The sequence below is a fragment of the Myotis nattereri genome, assembly GCF_964212035.1.
Source record: "Myotis nattereri genome assembly, chromosome: 3".
In the NCBI taxonomy this organism is placed as follows: Eukaryota; Metazoa; Chordata; class Mammalia; order Chiroptera; family Vespertilionidae; genus Myotis; species Myotis nattereri.
In genome coordinates this window covers 170,940,893-170,964,643 of record NC_138077.1, presented here as the reverse complement: position 1 = coordinate 170,964,643, position 23,751 = coordinate 170,940,893, and the positions used below count along the sequence as shown (strand labels likewise).

The following is a 23,751-nucleotide window of genomic DNA, read 5'->3' as shown; positions in this document are numbered from 1 at the left end:
AAAATGTTATATTATTAAAGAACTAGAGGCCCAGTGCACAAAATTCGTGCACTGGCAGGGGGGGGGGCAGGGGGGAGAGTGTTCCTCAGCTCAGCCTGCACCCTCTCCAATCTGGGACCCCTCTGGGGATGTTTGACCCCTGTGGGATCAGGCCTAAACCAGCAGTCGGACATCCCTCTCACAATCCAGGACTGCTGGCTCCTAACCACTCGCCTGCCTGCCTGCCTGATTGCCCCTAACTGCTTCTGCCTGCCAGCCTGATCACCCCCTAACCACTCCCCTGCCAGCCTGATTGACACCTAACTGCTCCCCTGCCAGCCCGATCACCCCCAACTGCCCTCCCCTGACCTCCTGATCGCCCCCAACTGCCCTCCCCTGCCAGCCATCTTGTGACAATGTGGGAGTGGCCATATTGTGATGCAAGGGCATGAGGGTCAATTTGCAAATTATCTCTTTATTATATAGGATAAGCTTAAGTAAAATTTATTTCATTATTAAAACGTTTAATGTAGTAAAACTCAAAAGAAGCCAATGCAAAAGATACATATGTTATGATTCCATTTATTTGAAATTTTAGAACAGGAAAAATTAGTCTTTGATGATAGGAAATCAGAGTTGTGGTTGCCTGGAATGGGGGCAGAGGAGTGGGTGGGAGCAGGGATTAACTACAAAGGATCTCGGGGTACTTTCTGGGATGTTGAGGATGTTCTCTATCTTTTCCAAATATGTTTTTATTAATTTTTAAAGAGAGAGAGAGAAAGAAAGAAAGAGAGATAGAAACATCAACAAGAAACATTGATTGGCTTCCTTCTGTGTACGCCCCCTACCAGGCATGTGCCCTGACCCGGAATCAAACTGGTGACCTTTCAGTGCAATAGATGATGCTCAACCAACTGAACCACACCAGCCAGGGCTGTTCTACATTTTGATAGGGACATTGGTTACATGAGTACATGCATTTATCAGTACTCAGAGAACTGTATAACTAAAATCTGTATATTTCCTAGAATGTAAATTATTTCTCAACTAAAACTTAAATGCATAGAATTTTATATATTGTAATGTGTTACAGTTGATATAAATAACATTATGGAAATATGCATTCCTTGGTCACTTTGCCTGCCAGTGACCTGGCTTTCACAACCTTTATATCATCACTGGTGGAAGATTTCTGACATCTTCCTGATCTTATGCCATGTGAATATACGCAAGTCCTTGAATAACTTCATTTCCTTCAACGTTGTTTCATTTATATGTTGATAAGATGCCTTGGGAACTTAACTCTTGTTTAGCTCAATTAGCCTGTGGTAACATTCGTTTAGTTATATGTTGTCTTTCTTAAAGTTGCAGAACGTATCCACAACATTGACTTACTATAAATAACGTTGCTTCTGTTTTTCCAGTTTTTCATGCTTTCTTTCTTATCAAAAGTGGACAAGCTAGAAGGATCTTTTCCACAATGTTAAGAATGGTGTTATTTTGGGGTGAGGAGATATTAGGTGAATTTTACTCCTTTTTCTTCACTGTATTGTTTGAGTCTGTAACAAGGATCATGAGTTTTGTTTTGTTTTGTTTTTTAATGCTCTCAGCACAAAAGCTCCTTTTGTCTTGTCCTGGAAAGTACGTTTCTCCTTGGGTACTGTATAGTCATTTGAAAACTGGGGTTTATACAATGGTTAGGAACACATTTCCTCCCAGGCAGCGGGCCCTGTGAGTGAGTGTTAATGGTCATGGGGTCTCCGTAAATGGATGCTTTCCTGCCTCGTCTGTCTCCGCCATACCGCTCCTGTTGTCTCTCTGTGGTGCTGGGGCACCGTGCTGTGGATTTGGGGTACTTGGAGGTGCTCTCCAGCTGCCTGCGCCTCTCACCTGCCTCCTTCGCCCTGTGCTCACAGATTCTTACCTGACCCTCGATGAACCCATGAATAACATCACCACGTCCCTGGGGCAGACGGCTGAGCTGCACTGCAAAGTCTCTGGGAATCCGCCTCCCACCATCCGCTGGTTCAAAAACGACGCGCCTGTGGTCCAGGAGCCCCGCAGGATCTCCTTTCGGGCGACCAACTATGGCTCTCGGCTGCGGATTCGAAACCTGGACACCACCGACACGGGCTACTTCCAGTGCGTGGCGACCAACGGCAAGAAGGTGGTTTCTACCACCGGAGTCCTGTTCGTCAAGTTTGGTAAGCAGCCTCCTACCTGGGAGGGCCTTTGGCCTTCAACCTCCATGGGGGTCCCTAGGGGGGGCAGGGAGCACATACTGAGAATGTCCTGTGTGCCCAGCCACCCTAATGCTGGCACCATTGCACCATTTTACAAATAAGTCAGAAGGCTCAGTAGTTACCTACCGTGCTCAGGGTTGACCACCAGAGCAGGAGTAGAATCCACATCAGGCTGAGCCCCCAGCGCCTCCTCTGTGCCCGGGAGAGGGAAGTGGGACAGGTTTGCAGCACACGTGCTCTTTTCTGTCCAGGGGCCAGCAAAGGCCCCTGCTGGTGCAATCAGTGTCGGGGTGCCAGCACTCAGCCTCTCACTGGAAACTCCCTGCGTCCTGCGAGGACTCATTTTTCAGCACTTGTCTTAGCATTTGCCCTCAACTGTAGGGTATAGACAAGTTCTCACTGGTATGCTATTTTGTAGAGGTGTTTGGGAGGAGGGAGCGCGACTGGGGCAAAATAAGAAATCCCAGAAAAATAAGTATCACTTCAGGAGGTTTGAGAACTTTAATCTGCCGTGGTTTGCCTGCACCCATGCCCGCGGGCCAGTAACCCAGCCTGACAGTTTCCTTTGTTTTTCTTTCATTTCTTCAGGCCCCCCTCCCACCGCAAGTCCCGGATCCTCGTGAGTACTTTTATCTCCTCCCTCCTTATGTCTAAGTGTTTCTCCAGAGATTTCTAGGGCAAAGGCAGTGTTATCGGCTGCTTGGGCCAAGACACAGTGTTTCCAGATTTCATTCCGTTTGGCCCTGCCCTCATTCCATTTTGCTTTGTCTCTGATATGAAGATTCACAGGAGACTAGCATTGGCAGTACTCTCAGGCATGGTGGTGTTGATTCTGAATGATCAAAGCAAAAATCTACTTACATTTATTATTTGAAAATTAATCTAACATTATTTACAACAGTGAGTTTTATAAAATGAAGCCAACAAGTGATACAGTGCTGTCTTAAGAACTCATACTCTGGCCTTTAGTGTAAAAGGGCCTATTCTGGGTTTCTGTAAGCATGTGCTTTGGGCATTTAACGGGTCAACAATTAGGTGATCACTTTATTTTTTATTCCCTTTAAAGAACTCAAAGACCGAAGTTCTGACTCACATAGGGGAAGAAAGCCCTGTGCCTGGGTAGAGAGTTACATGAAGTTTGATTTATTCTGAGTCCCTTGTTAACAGAGTCCAAAGATCCAATTTCTTTCACTGGCACTATTGTTGATGCATTTGTCCATTTTTCTGGCCAAGGGATTTTATTCTTTTGTTCCACAAGTGTCCACTTAAGGTATTTTTTATGTGTATTTTTATTTGGCGGGAGGGGACTCATCTATTAAAGCTCTTGCTTTGCAAGAAAATATTTTTTATATTTTTAGACTTCTGAAATAAAATGCACCAGGTTCTGCCACAAGAGCATCAAAACGTCTGACCTAGACTATACCCGTGGCAAACATAGCCACTTTATTTGCTCTAATCCCTTCTGTGCCACTAATTACAATGTGGGATATTTTAATATATGTGTATGTGCCGGGGGCCCAGTGGCCCACAATCCCATTTTTAATAAAAATAGGTAATGGATAAAAATAAACATTGGCCATAAGCCACACTGTTCTGCTGTTTTACCAGCTGGTTAAAGGCAACTGTAAAAGAAATCTTTAAAATCACCCAAGTGCTAATTGCATTCTACTTGCCCAGGTAGAAAACCTTGATTGATCTCAAATAGGTCAGAAGTTTGGTCACTCTGCATTGCATTTCTCGAAGTTAATCTTTTTTTTTTTTTTTAATGATCTCACGATTGATTGATATGTGGAATCTGTTTGAAGTCTTATTTAAACAAAGATTACAACTTTTGTTCCTCGCTGTAAAAATGCTTCCCACCCGGGTACCTTATTTGTTCCTGTTAATCTGTGTTTCAAATGTGGTTGATAATCAGTATCCCAGGTTGATTAATGTGGTTTTCACTAATCTGCCTGTGTTACTAAGCACTGGACTTTCTGCCTGTTGTATTTGCATCAGAAAGCTCCTTTCTTTTGGAAGTTTTACTTTGCTGCCACCTTTCTGATGAACCCAGTCTATCGCACATGTTTTTTAATTTTACTCAAAGATAGTACAGAAGCTCCCCCTCATCTCTGGGGGGTACATTTCAAGACCCCCACCAGGTGTCTGAAACCACAGATAGTACTGCACCCTGTAGATGATGTTTTTTCCCTAAACATACATCCTCTTTATGGCTTCTCTTTGGCATTTCCAAATTGCCAGCATCACTACTCATGCGCTTTGGGGCCATTATTAAGTAAAATGAGGGTTACTTGTTCACCAGCACTGTGATACCAGGACAGTTGGTCTGATAACAGAGACAACTACGAAGTGGCTAACAGGCAGGTAGCATATACAACATGGATACACTGAACAAAAGTATGATTCACATCCTGGGCAGGATGGAGAGGTGAGGAATGGCGTACAATTTAAAACTTATGAATTGTTAATTTCTGGAATTTTCTATTTAATATTTTTGGGCCAAGGTTAACCGCAGGTAACTGAAACTATAGAAAGCAAAATCGCAGATAAGGGGGGCTGACTATTATGTACTACTTTTGTGAGCTGATGTCTACGAAGAGGGTATTGAAGTTCTTAAAGATGCTTAACCATAGCTCAAAGTATCCTTTGATGTCAGGTTGTTTTATATTAGCTGTCCACTTTTCCATCATGTTAGTCAGTGAGAGCATGAAATGCATAGCTGCCATTTTTGCTTGGACGGAGCTTGCAGTAAGATGCAATTGGCATGGGAAATTGATTGGCCATTCAATCTTCATTCTCATTGGGGCATTGCCAGTTGGCATTTTTATATCCTTTTTTTCTCTTTTCCTTAGAAATTGATGACGTATCCTGCTTTTTTTCCTCAGCTGCCACTACTTAATGCTGTCTCTAAGAGTTTCTCTCTTCCTAAGATTAACTCCAAAATAAAATGCTAGTTCCTTTCCCTGTCCTCATAGTCCCCAACAAGAAGCCAAACCTCGCGACAATGGAACAGGTAGAACATCACAAAATGACAGCCATGGGGAATATCACAATATTTAGGATTGCCCCAAAAGCCTTTGTCAAACCTCACAGTCCTTTTTCCAAGAGAGGAGTGAAGTGCATTTATAAACTTGCTCTATTTACTTGAAGGTGGCACAACAGAGTTACTATAAGGAGATCAAATGCAAGTCCATGGCACAACCCTAACATTTGATGAGTGAAATTTAGGTGAATGAGACATGGTGAGAGCTAAGTGCCATTTGAGGCCACAGCACTGGCTACACCCCCGCCAACTGGGAAGGGCTTGTCCCTCAGGTCTATGGCCCAGGAAGGCAAGGCATGTGAGGTACTGGTCACTCCCTGTAGGGACTGCATTAGATGTTCACATGAAGCTTCTAGGATGGCATTCTAGTTTGTAGTAGGAGCAAGTTTGAGACGTTAGTAGTTCGGCTTCTGTTCATAGCTTCAGGCTTTATTTTCTTCTGTCATTGCTGGGTCCTGGCCCACCTCGAACAATACAGGGCCTGGGGCATGAGTACAAGAGGAGGCCCACATACCACACGTCTAAATATTTAAAAGTCATAAATCACGCTAGCAAACTGTTAGATGAAATATGTTCTATCCTCCCACGCTGACAAATATACCTTCATAATGACAGAATAAAAAATACATGCAGAGTTATGGTTTTTATCTGACTGAAAGCCAGGAACTATCAAAAGACGACTTTAATCATTATTATGCATGTCTTGGTGTTCTGTTAATGGGCCAGAGATATTATATATAATTTATAGATTGTTATATATGAGTTCCATTAAACTTTTTTTATGGCCTTCATTTCAGCAAAATGACTACCTATGTTGTTTTACACAAGGTTTTTACATACTGTTTTTTTCTGGGCAACAATGCCAGGTTAGACAAACTTTCTTGAGTCACTGTAATTCTTACTTCTTAAAACTAATTATAATTTGGAGAAACTGCTTTCTTGAGCCAGTAGAGGCTATAATTCTCAATGAAATTCCGAAAGCAGTACTTAAATTTGCAAAGAATTTTAGCAAATGAACTAAGACCTTTGTATCTCATATTTAAATGGAGTAATGGGGTCATATAATAAATAATCATTATTGTAGAATATATTACAAAGTATGATTTCATCTTAAAATCAGTATCATGTTTTACACATTATCCTGTATGTGTACAAACTTAAGAGTAATGTGAATTGTTTAATGTATTAGTTTTCTAGGGCTGTCATAATAAATTACAGCAACTGAATGGCTTAAACAAAGTTATTATCTCACACTCTGGAGGCTTGAAGTGGGAGATCAAGATGTTGACACGGTTGGTGCCCTCTGAGGGTTATGAGGAAGACTCTTCTGGTGATTTGCCACCATTTTTTAAAATGTCTTTATTGGTTTGAGAGAGAGAAACAGGGAGAGGGGGAGAGAGAGAGAGAAACAACATATGAGAGAGAAACATCTATCATTGCCTCCACATAACCTGGGTATGTTCCCTGACCGGGAATTGAACCACAACCCTTCCATGCACAGGATGATGCTCAACCAACTGAGCCACACCAGCCAGCATTCTTTGCTTGTAGAAGTATCACCACAATTTCTGCCTTGATATTCACATAGCCTTCTCCTTGTTTGTGCGTCTCCGAGTTTCCTCTTTTTATGAAGACACCAGTCTTATTGTATTAGGACCCATCTCAATAACCTCATTTTAACTTGATTACCTCTATAAGGACCTTATTTCCAAGTAAGGTCATATTCTGAGATACTGGGTATTAGGACTTCAACATATGGATTTGGGGGTGGGGGGTAGGATAATTCTACCCATAACACTTAATATTGCAAAATTTTTCACATCCATGTGAAACTCTTGTAAACCTTAATTTATGAGAACTTTCAGAAGCACTGGCTGCAATGTAAAGAAAAGTGGGAAGCCCAGCCGGTGTGGCTCAGTGGTTGAGCGTCGACCTATGAATCAGGAGGTCTCAGTTCAATTCCCGGTCAGGGCACAGGCTCAGGTTGAGGGCTCAATCCCCAGCATGGGGCATGGAGGAGGCAGCCAATCAGCGATTCTCTCTCATCATTGATATTTCTTGCTCTCTCTCCCTCCCTCTTCCTCTCTGAAATCAATAAAAAATATACTAAAAAAAAGAAAAGCAGGAAAAGCTTGGAAATATTGGGAATGATGGTTGGTTGTGTAAGAACCTATTGCATTCAAACTGGAAAATTTTGACAAATTGATTTAATTATCTGTTCTCTTGTTGAAGTGCTTTTGCCACTGCTACCCTTCCTGTGCTCTGAGCATTATCCATATCCTCCACTGGCCGTGGCACAACACACAAACTTTTGCAGTTGCCTTCTGATACAGGGACATAGGGCAAAGCTGTATGTGTCTCCTGGACCAGAACAGTGTTAGTCCCAGGAGGGGATGTTACAGGTTTGCAGTATGCTGTGCCAGCACTGAGTGACGGAGTGCCAGATCCCAGGGGCAGAGGATCCCTTGTGTGCTCTTTACTCTTATTAAATTATTTGTTGTGTACTTTTTGTATGTGGACTCCAGGCAAGAGGAGTTGTTGTTGCTGTTCTTCTTCTTCTGTATGTGGGTTCTTCTCTGACACATATTTTCCTTTTATTATTTTTTATTATTATAACCATCCTAGTGGTTATAAAGTTGTATTTTATTGTGGTTTTGATGTGCATTTTCCTAATGATGAATGATATTGAGCATCTTTTTATGTACTTGTTGGCCATTTACATATTGTTGGAGAAATGTTTGTTCAAATTCCTTGCCCGTTTTTTTTGGTTTGGGTTATTTGTCCTTTTATTCTTGAATTCTAAGAACTCTTATATATTTTGGATGCTGTGTCCTTATCCAATACATGATTTACAAATATTTTCTCTCATTCTGTGGCTTTCTTTTCTTTATCTTGACAGTGTTCATTTGAAACACAAAAGTTTTTAATTTTGATGAAGTTCAATTTATTTTTTAATTTGGTTATTTGTGCTTTTGAGAAACCATTGCCTAATCCAACGTCACAAAGATTTACTCCAATCTCTTCTAAGAGTTTCAATTTTATATCAGAGGTGGGTACATATAGAACATGGTAAGATGACATTTGAGGATGACTTAAGGAACGTGAGAAAGTAGTGTTTCCAAATTCCTGATAGATATTAATCTTTGTAACCCAGGATCAATAAATTGGAATTCCTGGGACTTCTCAGAAATTTCTAAAATCAAGATACTCACATTTAGCCCTGGCCAGTGGCTCAGTGACTAGAGCATTGGTCTGCATGCTGAAGCATCACAGGTTTCATTTCTGGTCAAGGGCACATACCTGGGTTGCAGGTTTGATCTCTAGCCTTGGTTGGGGCACATGCAAGAGGCAACTAATTAATGTGTCTCTCTCACATCGATGTTTCTCTTTCTCTCCCTCTCCCTCTCTCTCTCCCTCTCCCCCTCTCCCCTCCCTTCCATCCTCCCTTCTACTTTCTCTGAAAATCAATGGAAAAAATATCCTCAGGTGAGGATTAACAAGAAAGAACCAGATACTCACATTTACTTGCATGTTTCTAATTAATTATGATTTTCTATAATAATAAACAGTGAATCATTTTTCTCTGATACTGGAAATTTTTGTAAAATAAAATCCAATGTAAAGAAAAAGCTTTAGTTTTATAGTTTTAGTTTTTATATTTAGGTTTTTGGTCCATTTTGAGTTACTTTTTGCATATGGTATGAGGTAGGTATCCAGATTCATTCTTTTGGAAATGGAAATCCAGTCATCCCAACACCATTGGTGGAAAAGACTATTCTGTACCCATTGAATTGTCTTGGCAACCTGCTAAAAAACAATTGACCAAAAATGTATGTGTTTATTTCTGGACTTTCAATGTTATTCCATTGATCTATGTTTGTGTCTATCCTTATGCTAGTTTCTTATAGTCTTTGTTGTTGTTACATTCTTTTTTATTAAATTTATTGGTGTGACAATGGTTAATAAGATTATATAAGTTTCAAGTGTACAGTTCCTCATAGTCTTGATTACTGTAGGTCCGTGGTCGGCAAACCACGGCTCGCGAGCCACATGCGGCTCTTTGGCCCCTTTAGTGTGGCTCTTCCACAAAATACCACATGTACAGTGTGATTGAAACTTCGTGGCCCATGCACAGAAGTCGGTATTTTGTGGAATAGCCAGTATTTTGCGGTTTGCCGAGCCGCAGTTTGCCGACCACTGCTAGGTTTTTAGTAAGTTTTGAAATGAGAAAATGTGGGTCCTCTGTATCAGATAATGTTCCACTGGAAAAAAAGGTCCAGCAAATTTTTATATATATACAGATATAGAGAGATTTATTGCAAGAAATTGGCTTATGTGATTGTGCGGGCTGGCTAGCCACGTTTGCAATCCATAGGGCAGAGTGTCAGGAGGGGCAGGCTAGACACTCCTGTCCAGACCTCATGCTGCATTCCACAGGTGGAATTTCATCTTCCCAAGGAAAACTTTACTTCTGCACTTAAGGCCTTTCGATTAATGGGATCAGGCTCATTCTTTTATGCAGGTTACCCTCCTACAATTAATCAGCTGATTATAGATATTAATCATATCTACAAAGTACCTTCACAGACTAGAATTTGACTGAGTAACTGTGGACTATACCTTGCCAAGTCGACACATGAAACTGATTATCATATCCTCCAACATTGTTCTTTTTCAAGATTTTTTTTTCTCTGGCTATTCTGGTCCCCTGCATTTCCCTATGAATTTGGGGGTCAGCTTGTTAAATTTTGCCAAGAGGCCAGCTGGGATTTTGATAGGAATTGCTAAACTTGTAGATCAATTGGGGAGTATTATTATCTAAACAACATTAAATCTTTTAATCCTTGAAATGGGGTGCCTTTCCATTTATTTCAGTTCTTTCAAGGATGTTTTATAGATTTACTAGAGGCCCAGCACACGAAATCATGCACGGGTAGGGTCCCTAGGCCTAGCCTGCGATCAGGGCCATCTTCCACCCACTCGCCAGTCCCCAGTCCCGCCCCGCTGCAGCCCACCCCAGTTCCCTGTGGTTCCCCATTCACCATGATTGGAGCCTACAGGCCAGGGGGCGGGACCAACAGGTGGTCAATGCACCTCATAACAACTGGTCGATCAGTTGTGCTGGTCATTATGCCATTATGGTCACTGGTCTTTTATTATATAGGATATGTTTTGCCCTTTTTATGTTAAATTTATTCTTATTTTATTGTTTCTCATGCAATTGTAAATGGAATTTACAATTGTAAATTATTTTCCTAATTACATTTTTAAATTATGTATTGATAGTTTGTAGTGATACAACTAATACAACTGATTTTTGTATAGTATATTGATCTTATATCCTGCACTCTTGCTAAACTCATTTATTAATTCAAATTGTGTCTGTGTGTGTGTATGTGTGTGTGTGTGTTCCGTAGGACTTTCTATCTACAAGATCATGTCATCTGCAAGTAGATATTATTTTACTTCTCTCTTTTGAATATTGATGCCTTTATTTTTTTTCTACCGAATTACTGAGACAGAACCTCCAGTACAATGTTAAATAGAAGTAATAAAAGCTGACATCCTGTCTTTTTTCTTAAACTTAAGGGGAAAGCTTTCATTATATGCTAACTTTAGGTTTTTCATAGATACCCTTAATCAAGTTGAGAAAGTTCCCTTCTATTCCTATTTTGTTGAGAGTTTTTTATTATAAAAGAGGGTTTGATTTTGTCGAATGCTTTTTCTGTGTCTATTGAGATTATTATGATTTTTGTATTCTTTAGTATAATAATGTTGTGTATTACACTGATTGATTTTTGATGTCAAGCCAAGCTCACATTCCTGGAATAATTTCTACTTGGGCATGGTGTATAGTTTCTTTTTATATGTTGCTGGATTCAGTTTGCTAGTATTTTGTTGAGGATTTTTACATCTGTTTATAAAAGATATTGGTCTGTAGTTTTCTTTCCTTATGACGTTTTTATCTAGTTCTGATATCAAGGTAATACTGGCCTCTTCCAATGAGTTGTAAGTACTCTATGTTTTGGGAAGAGTTTGTGAAGGATTTGTGTTAATTATGTTTTAAATGTTTAGTATAATTTACCAATATAGTCATTTGAGTCTGAACTTTTCCTTGTGGGAAATTTCAAAATTACTAATTCGACTTCTTTACTTGTTTTAGGTCTATTTAAATTTTTCTGTTCTTCTGAGAAAGTTTTTGTGGTTTGTATCTTTCTAGGAATTTGTCCAGTTCATTTAGATTATCTAAATTGTTGGCATAGAGTTGTTCATAGTTGTCCTTATTCTTTTAATTTCTGTAATATAAGTAGCAATGTCTCTTCTTTTATTTCTGATTTTAGTAACTTATTTTACTTGTGGTGTTTTTTTTTTCTTGGTTAGACTAAATAGTTTAGCTAAATGTTTGTGAATTTTATTGATTTTTTTCAAAGAGCTACCTTTTATTAAAAAATGGACATGTGGCTGAAACCGGTTTGGCTCAGTGGATAGAGCGTCGGCCTACAGACTGAAGGGTCCCAGGTTCGATTCCGGTCAAGGGCATGTACCTTGGTTGCAGGCACATCCCCGGTGGGAGGTGTGCAGGAGGCAGCTGATCGATGTTTCTAACTCTCTATCTCTCTCTCCCTTCCTCTCTGTAAAAAATCAATAAAATATATTAAAAAAAATAAAAATAAATAAAAATAAAAATGGACATGTGAATAATTTGATGTGGCAATTTTTGAAATTAGATCACCTCCTCTCTGATGTTGCTGTGTGAGGTGGTGTGGCTGTTTGTTTAGTGACTTTCCTGAACTAATTGACTATAGCCCATATTCCCTGTTGAGTACAGCTACTGAAGTCTCTGCTCAGTTAGTCTAGTGATCAGTGAACAATTGGACAGAGATTTCCTTAAACCAGTAAGTCTTGTACTTTGTCTTGGGTTCCCGTGTGTGCTTTGGGGCACCCTTTCAGCATGACATCAATTTATAACTCTACCTTGGCTTATGTTTCCTGCTTGAGCAGTGCCTCAAAGTTAGCTAGAGGTGAGGGATTAGGGTTTTCTTGGGGCTTTCCTGGGCATGCACACAGCCCCTCACAGGAGCATGTTCTTCTGTATCCCCGTGAATATGCTGGGATTTTTCAAAGTCCCTATGAATGCCTCATTGCTTAGATTCTTTCTTTACGCTTTGGAGCTTTATGTTGAAGTTATTTTCACCAATGGTATTCCTACCTCAGGCTACTGTGAGATTTTTTTTTTTTTTTTAAACAACTGTCCTGGGACAAGGGCTTTTCCCACAGAGAAGCTCTGAGTCCAAGCAAATGAAGATAAATCCTTGGAAAGGAGCTATACCAGATTGCTGCTAGCCAGGTCACATTGTGCCAATTACTGGAGAGGGGGCTTTTGAGGCACTCCAACACCCCCTGCCTCCTTCAGTGACTGCTGGACTGCTGGTTTCCACAGCAGCTGTGGAGGGGCAACTGCTGATATTTGAGCTTCCTACAGAATTTGGGAAAGGAAGATAGGAAAAGGGCAAGATAAAGTCCCACAGTACTCTGTTCTTATCAAATTTCAGTCTCCCTCCCCTTATAAATAAACTAGAGGCCCGGCGCACAAAAATTTGTGCACTCAGCGGGGGCGGGGGGTGGGGGTGGGGTCACTCAGCCCGGCCTGTGCCCTCTCGCAGTCTGGGACCCCTCAGGGAATGACCCGCTCCCCGGGGGATTGGGCCTAAGCTGGCAGTCAGATATCCCTCTGGCAGCCCAGGAGCCCTCGGGGATGTCCACTTGCCAGCGGGGAGCAGGCCTAAGCTGCAGTTGGACATCCTTAGCGCTGCTGAGGAGGTGGGATAGGCTCCCACCACCACTGCTGTACTGGAAGCCGTCAGCCTGGCTTGTGGCTGAGCAGAGCTCCCGCTGTGGGAGCGCACTGACCATGAGGGGGCAGCTCCTGCATTGAGCGTCTGCCCCCTGGTGGTCAGTGTGTGTCATAGTGACCAGTCATTCCCAGTTGTTCTACTGTTAGGGTCAATTTGCATATTACCCTTTTACTATATAGGATAGAGGCCTGGTGCATGGGTGGGGGCCTGCTGGTTTGCCCTGAAGGGTGTCCTGGATCAGGGTGGGGGTCCCGCTAGGATGCCTGGCCAGCCTGGGTGAGGGGCTGAGGGCTATTTTTAGACTGGCCAAGCCCCCCAGCGGGGACCCTCACCCCATGAGGGTGTGGCCATCCTGGGTGAGGGGCTGATGGCTGTTTGCAGGCTGGCAATGGCCCCCAGCCACCCAAGCTCCCAGTGGAGGCTGGCTGGAAGCAGGTATCTGGGATTTATTTATCTTCTATAATTGAAACTTTGTTGCCTTGAGCATAGGCCAAAGCCCGCCAGGGCAGGTGGGAAGCTTGGCTTCCTCCATCACCGGGACAACCAAGCCTCCTGCTTGCACCAGCTTGTGGCTGCCGGCCACCATCTTGGTTGGGTTAATTTGCATATAGTCGCTCTGATTGGCTGGTGGGCGTGGCTTGGGGTGTAGCGGAGGTGTGATCAATTTGCATGTTTCTCTTTTATTAGATTAGATGCTCCTCTGAGTGTTGTAAGCCTTTGGCTAATTTCCAGAATTCTGAAAATGTTAGTTTTTCAGAGTTTATTGGCCTGTGTTCTTATATGTATCAACAGATTTTGGGTGATCACTACTCTGTCTCACCTCCATAGGGGTCCAAATCTTTCTTCTCCAAAACAGTAATCCAGGTAAGGTATTTTGATGCCCATTATTGGAGAGGCTCATAAAGGTTAAATGGGTTTAATTGGATCCAGTTCCTATCTGAGTTCTTCAGTTTTAATCTTTTGGGATCATTAAATTGATTACTTTGACCCTAGTGAGGCCTGGAGAACACCGATATTATATCACTCATGTTTGCTGGAGGCCTTCTCCCAGGATTTGTCTGGAGTTTTCTGGAGCACAGAGATCCAATCAACAGACACTAATCATTGATTCATTCAACAAATTTTTGTCCATCACCTACAAAATGCCAGGCTCTCAGTCAAGCTCTGTGAAAACTACAAATAATAAGCTTTGCCCTCAAACTGCTTACTCAATATGCTGGGGCAGAAAAAAACATGGGCCATCCAGGGCATCAGCAGGTACTTTCAGCCACCCACTCATCTCCATCTCCCCTACCGTCATCCTCTAAACCATTAACATACCTTGTTTGAAATTCGGTAGCAGCCTTAGTCCTGATTTTTCTTCTTCCACCTTAACCTCCTACAGACTACTTCTCATTACAGAAATCAGAATGAGCTTTTGAAAATATCTTCTGCATATGTTCTTTCAAATTAGTGTTTTCGGGTTCCTTTGGATATAAGCCCAGAAGTAGAATCACTGGGTTCATAAGACATTATTTGCAACAGCCAAGATGTGGAAGCAACCCAAGTGCCCATCAACAGACACATGGATTAAAAAGCCTTGATTCATATATATGGATAATGGAATATTACTCGGCCATAAAAGAGAATGAATCGTATCATTTGTGACAGCGTGGATGGACCTAGAGGTATTATGCTAAGTGAAATAAGTCATTCAGAAGAAGACAAATACCATGTAATTTCACTTATATAGAGACTCTAAAGAACAAAATAAATGAACAAACAAATTGGAACAGACACATAGATACAGAGGACAGACTGATGGTTGCCAGAGGGGAGAGGAGTTGGGGGACTGGGTGAAAAAGGTGAAGGGATTGAGAAGTATAAATTGGTAGTTACAAAATAGTGATGGAGTTGTCAAGTACAGCATAGGAAATATAGTCAATAATACTGTAATAACTATATATGGCCAGCTGGGAATTGGAAATAGCAGGGGGAACACTTTGTAAAGTATATGATTGTCTAACCATTATGCTGTACTTCTAAAACTAATACAAAATAATATTGATTCCCAACTGTAATTGAAAAAAATAAAATAAAAATATCATCTGCCTTATTAGGCCCTCTCACCCTCTAGGACATCCTGTTTGGAATAGATTCCCAACTCCTTGCCCTGGCTTTCCTCTAAGGCTCTCTGCCTACCTCCGTGGCCTCTTCTTGTCCTGCTCCTGCCTTGCTCATTCAGCTCCAGCCCTGCTGGCCGTGCTTCTGTTCCTTGGCCACCCAGGCTCACTCTGAGGGCTAGCAGTTCTCTCTTTCTGGAAGGTTTTGTTCTGGGATCCTTCTATGTTTCCCTCCTTGTTATCATTCTGATCTCACCTAAAATTTCACCTCCTCAGAAATGACCCCTACATCTAAAGTAGCTCCCAGTCACTCTCTATCTTATAACCCTGCTTCACTTACATCAGGGTAGTTGTCACTACCTAACAGTTCTCTCTTATTTATTCAGTTATTTGCCTGCAAAATAAACTTCATAAGGTCAGGATCTTGTCTGTTTCATGTACCACTTTATCCCCAGTCTTAGGACATAGCCAGCACTCAGTAAATATTCACTAAAAAAAAAAGAAAGAAAGAAAAGAAAAACAACAGTAACGGGCCTCTTCTATAACTACCTATCTCACGGTTGTCATTAGCAGTAATGAGACCATGAATATAAAGTACTTAATACCTGGTAGCATTCAATAAATATCTCTCAAATATATGAGCTAATATTTGTTGACTGACTTCATTATCTCACCTATCTTATGTCATATGAAAAAATCCTACCATGGGGCCTGGTATATAATTAACTTTCATGAATCCAAGTTCTATTTCTTTCTGTGCCTTCATCCTCTGAGGTCTTCAGAATCAGTTCATAAAAGTGGAATGGGGGAGAAAAGTATCTGTCTCCTAGGGTTGTCATGAAGATCAAATGAAGTAATAAGATAATGTGTATAGAGTATCAAGCACTGTGCTTGGCTTATTAAGAGCTTACTGAGGTTACTGACATCATCATCATCATCATCATCATCATCATCATCATCATCACTATCACCAGCACCAGAACCTTCATTATCATTGCTATCTGAGCCAAGAGACTGTGCCTTCTTTCCAGCCAGTCCTCCTGGACATCATTCCCTGCTGTAGACTCCAATAAGAGACCTTGAAGCCTTTATTTATTTTCCTCTTACTGGCCTTTGGCTAAAGTCCTTTCTGCAGAAAGACAAATTGACCAGCTTTTGATGAGTTCTTTACTTCGCTAATCTGCTTCCAAGCCTCAGCCACAGTGAAGAAATGTAGCTGGGTGCTGGCCCAGCCCAGGAAGTGATAATGTAATTTTCAACTCAAGATAAACTCAAGGATAACTTTCAACGCAGGTACTCAGGCAGTTCAAGGATGAGGTGTCTTGCAAAGGGGAGATGAGGAAGTCACCCAGCAGCTGGGCCAGGACACAGGGGCCTGTTGCTTCAGTGAAGTAGCTAACCTTCAAGTCTTCATCAAACTGCCTGAGACTCAGCACTCAGCAGAGAAGGGGTGGATGGAGGGAATGTGGAGAGATTAGATAAGAAGGGTTTCCCAATCCCAGCAGAGGGGTAGTTCTAAAAGTACAGAAGGTTGAAAAGGCAAGCTCTTATATCCCAGTCCACCCCCGTCACTCAACAATTCCCACTGCCTGAATAGGGTGTGGAAAGCTTCCAATTAAAACGATGCTTGTGAATATTGGCAAACATATCTTTGTGTGCAGGGCACATTTAAAGAGGGAAGAGGGAAGATAAGTCCTGGCTTTCTAGAAGCACACATTACGAAAGCTTGTCCACCAGGCCATGAGCTTCTCAGACTATGTGTTAGTCATGAATGTATCTCCACACCTAGCCTGGAACATAGTAGATACTCAACAAATGTGTGTTAAATTGAACATCAAGAGCCTCTGTCCTGAAATCTTTCTCCTCGTATGACAAGGTTTTATTCATTTGCTCAACACGTTTTTATCAAGCTCCTTCTATGTTCCAGGCCTCTGATTCTCAGAAAATGTTTGCAAGTCATACATGTGGGTGCCAGGCAACCCACCCTATCTAAAAGTCTTCATTCTGTATCATTTACACTTTCTCTTTCTGCGTTTATGAGTATTAACACCAGTTTCTGCTGTAAGTTACAGAGCAAGTGTTTTTCAATCATTCACCCAATTCTGGCTGTGGGTGAAGAGATAGGCCCAAAGGAATCAGAGTATGATTTTTAGCACCACTTCTCAAATTGTAATGTGCGTAAAGCTCACTTGGGGATGTTGTTAAAGAGTAGGCCTGGGATGGGGCCTGAGACTCTGCATTTCCAACCTACTCCCGCAGGGGCTGGGACAGCTAATCCACATCCTTTGAGAAGCAAGGATTTAGACAAAAGGCACGGGTCTATGTTCTAGTCTTTCTCTGTCATTCACTAGCCAGTGACCCAGGATATATTGCTTTCCTCCTTTCAATCCCAGTTCCTTTATTTGCAAACCGAAGAACTTGAATTCAGTGTCATCGAAGACTTTCTCTAACTCTAAATTTTAGGACCCATTAAAACTGAGTCTGCTGTTTTCTTTATTATAATAGGATCTCCTCACGTTCTGGATTCCATGCCATTTGCTCTTGGGCTTTCTTTCTCAGCTTTGAGGTGATAATAGTTCTCTTTTATTTGCCCTGTGCTTCCATCCTGCCCATTCTGAGCATGATGTTGAACAGATAGATCAGTGAGAATGATTTTACAGAGAACTTCCACAAGGAAAACACCCACCATCATGATCACCAAATTCTGGAGAGGCATGGTATTGTGCCGTCCTGGGTCAGGGGGAGATAACTATGCATTTTGTTCCTCAGTAGCAGGCTGTTTGCCTCCTGCTAAATTGAGCAGCCTTTTCCTCCCATATTTTTTCACTAGGCTCCTGCCTTGTATGCTGAGTGGCTCCGTGTGAGCAGGGGTTTGCGATAAGAGGCAGTGAGATGTAGTGATGGACACCGCCTTCTGAGGCCTTCCCGTGTTTTAAAATTTTTCTCCTTTATTGACTTTTAAAAAGAGAGGAAGGGAGAGAGAGAGAGAGAGAGAGAGAGAGAGAGAGAGAGAGAGAGAGAGAAAGAGAGAGAGAGAGAGAGAAAGAGAGAAAGAGAGAGAAACATCTTTAATCAGCTTCCTCCTACATGCCCCCCACTGTGGATCGAGCTCACAATCTGGGCATGTGCCTCAACCCGGAATCGAACCAATGACCTCTTGGTTCCTGGGTCGACATTCAACCCAGCCAGGCCCCTGGGTGTTTTTAAAGTGCTGATCAGATGATCTTGTTGCCTCACTAGCAGGCCCTGAAGGCTGATGGGAAAATAAGGACACTGGTTCACATATGTGACTTGTGGATACAGGTTGATTATTGAGTCCCATACTCAAGCAACCAAATCTTACAACAGTTATAATGAAAGGTTATGAATAAGCTTGACTGCTGATAGGTAGCTAAGCACAATGATCAGTTCATTGCATAAATGACACAATTTGCATTTGATCTTTTTCAGCCTAATGTTAGGTTTCTTCTCTCTTTGGTCTTTGGTCTTTGGTGTTTATAATCAGTGTCAGTGTTGACAATTTTTCATTGCTTCTCTCACTCTAAAACTCATACACCACACGCACACACACACACACACACACACACACATTTATATATGCTCCCAAAGCAACAGCAAGGGTCTAGTTATCTTGGGCTTCTCAACTCAAACTATACATTAAAATCATCCAAAAAGCTTTAAAAATTTCCCATTCCCAGGCTCCTCCCCAGACAAGTTAAATCAAAATCTCTTAGGGCGATGCCCAGTCTTGATGTTTTATCAAATAACCCCAAGAGATTTCATGTGCATGCAGCCTGATTTGAGAAGCATCCTCTCCCATTCCCCTTCTTGCCTGAAGGAGACTTGCATTAGACTGCCCAGTTCTAAAATATTGTAGACTAGAGGCCTGGTGCATGAATTTGTGCACAGGTGGGGTGCCTTGGGGTGGCCTGCGGAGATCGGGCCCCAGCTTGTGACCCCAGCCTTGCAGCCCTAGCTCATGCCTCCAGTCTCACAGCCCTGCAGCCCTCCCTGGCACCCCACCTTGGCCTGGCGCCACCCCCTCACCTGCTCCACCAACCCACCTGCAGGGCGATCGATTGAGGCTGGGGCCCCATTGCCCTGCTCCCTCAGTGCTTGGGAGCCAGGCAGCGGCCCTGCCCCTGCCACTGCTGGTTGCCATCTGCGGGGCAATCGGTGGGGTGATTGGTGGGGCGATTGGGCCCCCGCTCACACACGCCTTGGCCTGGCACCACCCGCTCTCCTCTCCACCGTCCTGCCACAGTCCCGCTCTCATTAGGGCCCATTGGGCCAGCAGAGCCTCCACTGCCACCTACTGCCAGCACCTTGACACTGGCATGTTCTGTGCTGCCCCCTGGTGGTCAGCACACATCATAACAAGTGGTCAAACTTCTGGTCTCACGGTGGAACTCCTGGTGGAACAACCACCTGAGGGAACAATTCGCATATTAGGCTTTTATTAGATAGGATACCAGAGGACTTGAAGCAACAGAACCTCTGAGCCTGGAAAATCACATGCCTACTGCACCATCAGGATCCAAATAGGAAAGCAGAACCAACTAGGAGAACTTAACCCAGGGAAGTTAGTGCAGGGAACTGATTACACAGGTCATGGAATTATAAAGAAGACAAACAAGGGAAGGTGATGCTACTTAAACATCAGCAACAGATGGAACCCTCAACTGTGCCTAGATTGGAGGGACAAAGAGAAGGGCAGATATTTACTGGAGCTTAGGAGTAGGCTCATCTGTGGAGGCTGGAATGATGGCAAGCCTGTTCTGTGGGTGCTGGAGCCAGGAGAAGGTTCTCGCACTCATCACCCAAGACTGAAAGAAGGCAGAGAAACAACTGGGCTTCAAGTTCCCTAACACAGGAAGCCTGAGGAGGTCAGCTGCAGAAGTCACTTCCTTTGTGGATGCTGAGCAGAGTGGGGAAGAGTAGGGAATGATGCTGAGAGCACATGGGCCCAATGGCAGCACTAGTACCCCAGGGTGACTTCCATGCCATTAGAAAGCTGGAGCGGAGGTGGGCTTAGAGGAAACGAAGTCAAAGAGAGTATATTCAAAGTTGCTGACTCTGCCCAGCCTTCAGATGGAACCATCCAGTGGACAGTTGTGTTGTGGAATTAGGACCTGGGGCAGAGGTCAGGGAAAAAAATCAAGAAATCAGGATTTCTGACTCTGAAAGAGTACTCTGATGGTTAGAGCACAGGGAGATTCTATGTTTGGGGTCAAAATGAGAAGCAATCTGTTAAACTTGGAACCTAGAAGAGGTCTTAGCTATAGGGTTGGGAAAATGTGTGAGACAGAGCCCCACCCCAGTCCCCAACCTCATGCCCCCTCAGTTCTGTTTCAGTGAAATATTCCCTGACTAAAACACTACAGAACTCACAACTTGTCCAGAATGGCATTTGTTTGTATCAGTTGAGGGTTAAAAATAAGAATTCAAAAAACAAGAGTGGCATATTTGAAAGCAGCATTTAGCAGGCTATATTTCCTCTTGGATTAAAATATACTTATAGCCCAGCTGCTGTGGCTCAGTGATTGAGCATTGGCCTATGAACCAGGAGGTCAAGGTTCGATTCCCAGTCAAGGCACATGCCCATGTTGTGGGCTTTATTTCCAGTGTGAGGCATGCAGGAGGCAGCCAGTCAGTGATTCTCTCTCATCATTGATGTATCTGTCTCTCTCTCCCTCTTCCTTCCTCTTTGAAAATCAATTAAAAATATATATATATTAAAAATATATACATGTGACTGTGTGTGTGTGTGTGTGTGTGTGTGTCTGAGATTCGGTGGTCATCCTGATTAAAGATAAAGGGCAAAATGCAAAGAGAAACCCCACAAAGTTGCAAAGTTAAATGTTGTTCTTTTAGATTAGGGTTCATTTAGAAGTAGTCCACCACGTGACAGGCAGGTCCTGCAGAGGGTCAGGACAATAGGAAGAGGCAGCACAGCTCCTGTGTTTAAAGCCAGCAGAGCAAAGTGACTGGGAGACCATGACCTTGAGTGGGTCCCTGGGTCCCTGGTTCAGCCTCCAAAACGGCTGTGGGTACCTGGCTCCCTGTGACACCTTCATTGCTTTTGCTGCGTGCATGCGTGCGTGTGTGTCTGTGTGTGTGTGTGTGTGTGTGTTAAAACATACATAACATAAAATTTACCATTTTAACCATTTTAAGTGTACATTTACAACGTTGTGCAACTATCACCACCATCTAATTACAGAACATTTTCATCATCCTAAAAGGAAACCCCAGGCCCATTAAGCAGTCACTCCCCATCTCTCCCTGACCCCAGCCGCTGGCAAGCGCTTATCTGCTTTCTGTCTCTGTGGATTTTCCTCTTTTGCACATTTTATATAAATGGAATCATGTAGTATGTGTCTGGCTTCTTGCATTTAGTGTAATGTTTTCAAGGTCCATCCATGTTATAGCCCATAGCTTCCTTGTTTTTTGGGGTTTTTTAAAATATATTTTATTGATTTTTTACAGAGAGGAAGGGAGAGGGATCGATGAGAGAGAAATATTGATCAGCTGCCTCCTGCACACTCCCTGCTGGGGTTGTGCCCGCAACCAAGGTACATGCCCTTGACTGGAATCGAACCTGGGACCCTTGAGTCCACAGGCTGATGCTCTATCCACTGAGCCAAACTGGTTAGGGCTCTTCCTTGTTTTTTGATGACACTGAGAGACTTCCTGCCATAGAAAGAAAAGGCCTGGCATAGAAAAGAAGGGACCTATGGCTCTGAATCCAGGCTTCTTTGAGTTTCAGTTTCTTGAGCAAAAAACTGAGAATGTCCTGAGATGTCCACCTCAGGAGTCCTTGGGAGAGTTCATTTGTTAATATTGAACTATTCATTTGCTAATTTAGCAAATATTAATTGAGCAATTACTGTGGGGCAGGCCACAGCTTTAGGAATACATTGATGAACAGCACCAGGTAAAACACTGTTCTTTATCCTTGTGGTACATGGTTCTAGTCTAGTGGGAGAGACAGATAACAAGCCCAGGAACAAATAAATATAATAGGAAGAAGCCTGGGTGATGTGTAATTGTCTGGGGTTAGGAAAGGGCTGCTTTTAACAGCTTGGTAAGCAAGTTTCCTCGTAAGGAGTTGACATGTGAGCTGACATCTGAGGGATGGAATGAGCCAGCGTGTGAAGAGCTAGGGGAAGAAAGGCTATTCTAGGCAAAAGAACAAGAAGAGCTCAGGCCCTGACGTGGATAAGGGTTTGGCACAATCATGGAATGGAAAGAAGGCCACTGTGGCTGAAACTGGGTGAGTGAGGGGAGGAAGGAAGGATGGGAGGTTGAAAGGTGAGCAGGAGCCCGATCTTGTGGTGTATGGACATCAAAGTGCAAGAAAGATGGGCGCCATGGAACGGTTTTAGCTAAAGGAGGGATGTATTCTAATTTACAGTTAGAAGGGCACTCTGACAGCTGTGTGGAAGCTGGGGAGGATATGAGCAGAAGCTGGAAGATGAGTAAGGAGACTGTTGTATTTGTCCATATGTGAAAAGATGGTGATTTGGTGACCTGGGCTAGACTGCGGGTAAGTTGTAAAGAAATAAGAAGAGCTGAGATGGCCTGGGGAGGAGATAAGTGTGATAGATTTAATCACTAGGAGTAAACAGAATAAATGAAATCAAATGAAAAAATATATGCAAAACGCCTAACAGAGCCTAGGACAGAGCTGGTATTTAACGCATATCCTGTTCCCTCCCCTCACCTACCCATCCCCACTCATACGCTCAGAAACCCTGGTGGTTCTTTAACAAAGCCTATACGAGTCTCATCCTCATCTGGATTTTCCTTCTGTTGGGAATGCTTGGGAACTTCATATGGATGTCTGTGATTTTCATGGGCTACAGAGAGCATAAGTTTCCATTCTCGGTTCAGCTGGAATGCTTGGCCTCTTACAGCAGCCTTGGACACCAGCAGGTGATGAGAAGCAGAGTTCTGTGGGATGGAGCCATTGGCCCTGTGCTAGGAGAAGAGGGGCAAGCCAATAAGGAAGGCATTCTCTCCTTCTCTGCCGCTGGAGCCCAGCCTGAAGGGAGCCCCCTTCCTCCGCTCTCCTGATACTTTTGTGCTTCCCTCATTTACACTGTGTTGTGGTCCGTGGTTTCATTGTCTGAGCAGGACCCCCCATCTCTGTGCCCACTACCCCTGACACAAAGAGGGCGTTTGATTCAGATCTAAACAGTCAATGAGTGAGTAACAGAACACACCAGTGCTGCCTGGCTTAGGGCAGGGAACCTTTTGGGGTTGCAGAATTACCTGGGAGATTTTCTCTTCTGTCATCAATATAGCATCTACTCAAAGGCTTGTGAGGATTAAGTGTGATAAGGTGTAATTTACTTAGCACGGTGCCTGGCACATCACAAACCCTCGATGGAAGTCAGCTATTAGTCCTATAACTAGGGGTCTGCTTTTGGGGGCATCTTCTCATAGAGTTGTTTATAAATGGCCCATGGAGACTCCTTTCGGGGCCCTGGATTAGGAAGGGAACACGGGTCAGTCTCCAGGAA

At 43.0% G+C, this 23,751-nt stretch overlaps 1 protein-coding gene across 1 annotated transcript in view; it reads left to right on the top strand.

Moving 5' to 3' along the window:
* The window catches only part of ROR1 (receptor tyrosine kinase like orphan receptor 1), a gene marked incomplete at both ends in the record, with an annotated part of 400,347 nt that overhangs the window by 271,081 nt on the left and 105,515 nt on the right, over positions 1-23,751 (top strand). The window contains 2 exons of the mRNA XM_081087069.1: positions 1,896-2,183; positions 2,811-2,841. Coding sequence (XP_080943195.1) covers positions 1,896-2,183; positions 2,811-2,841 — 319 coding nt within the window. The remainder of the gene's footprint in view (positions 1-1,895; positions 2,184-2,810; positions 2,842-23,751) is intronic.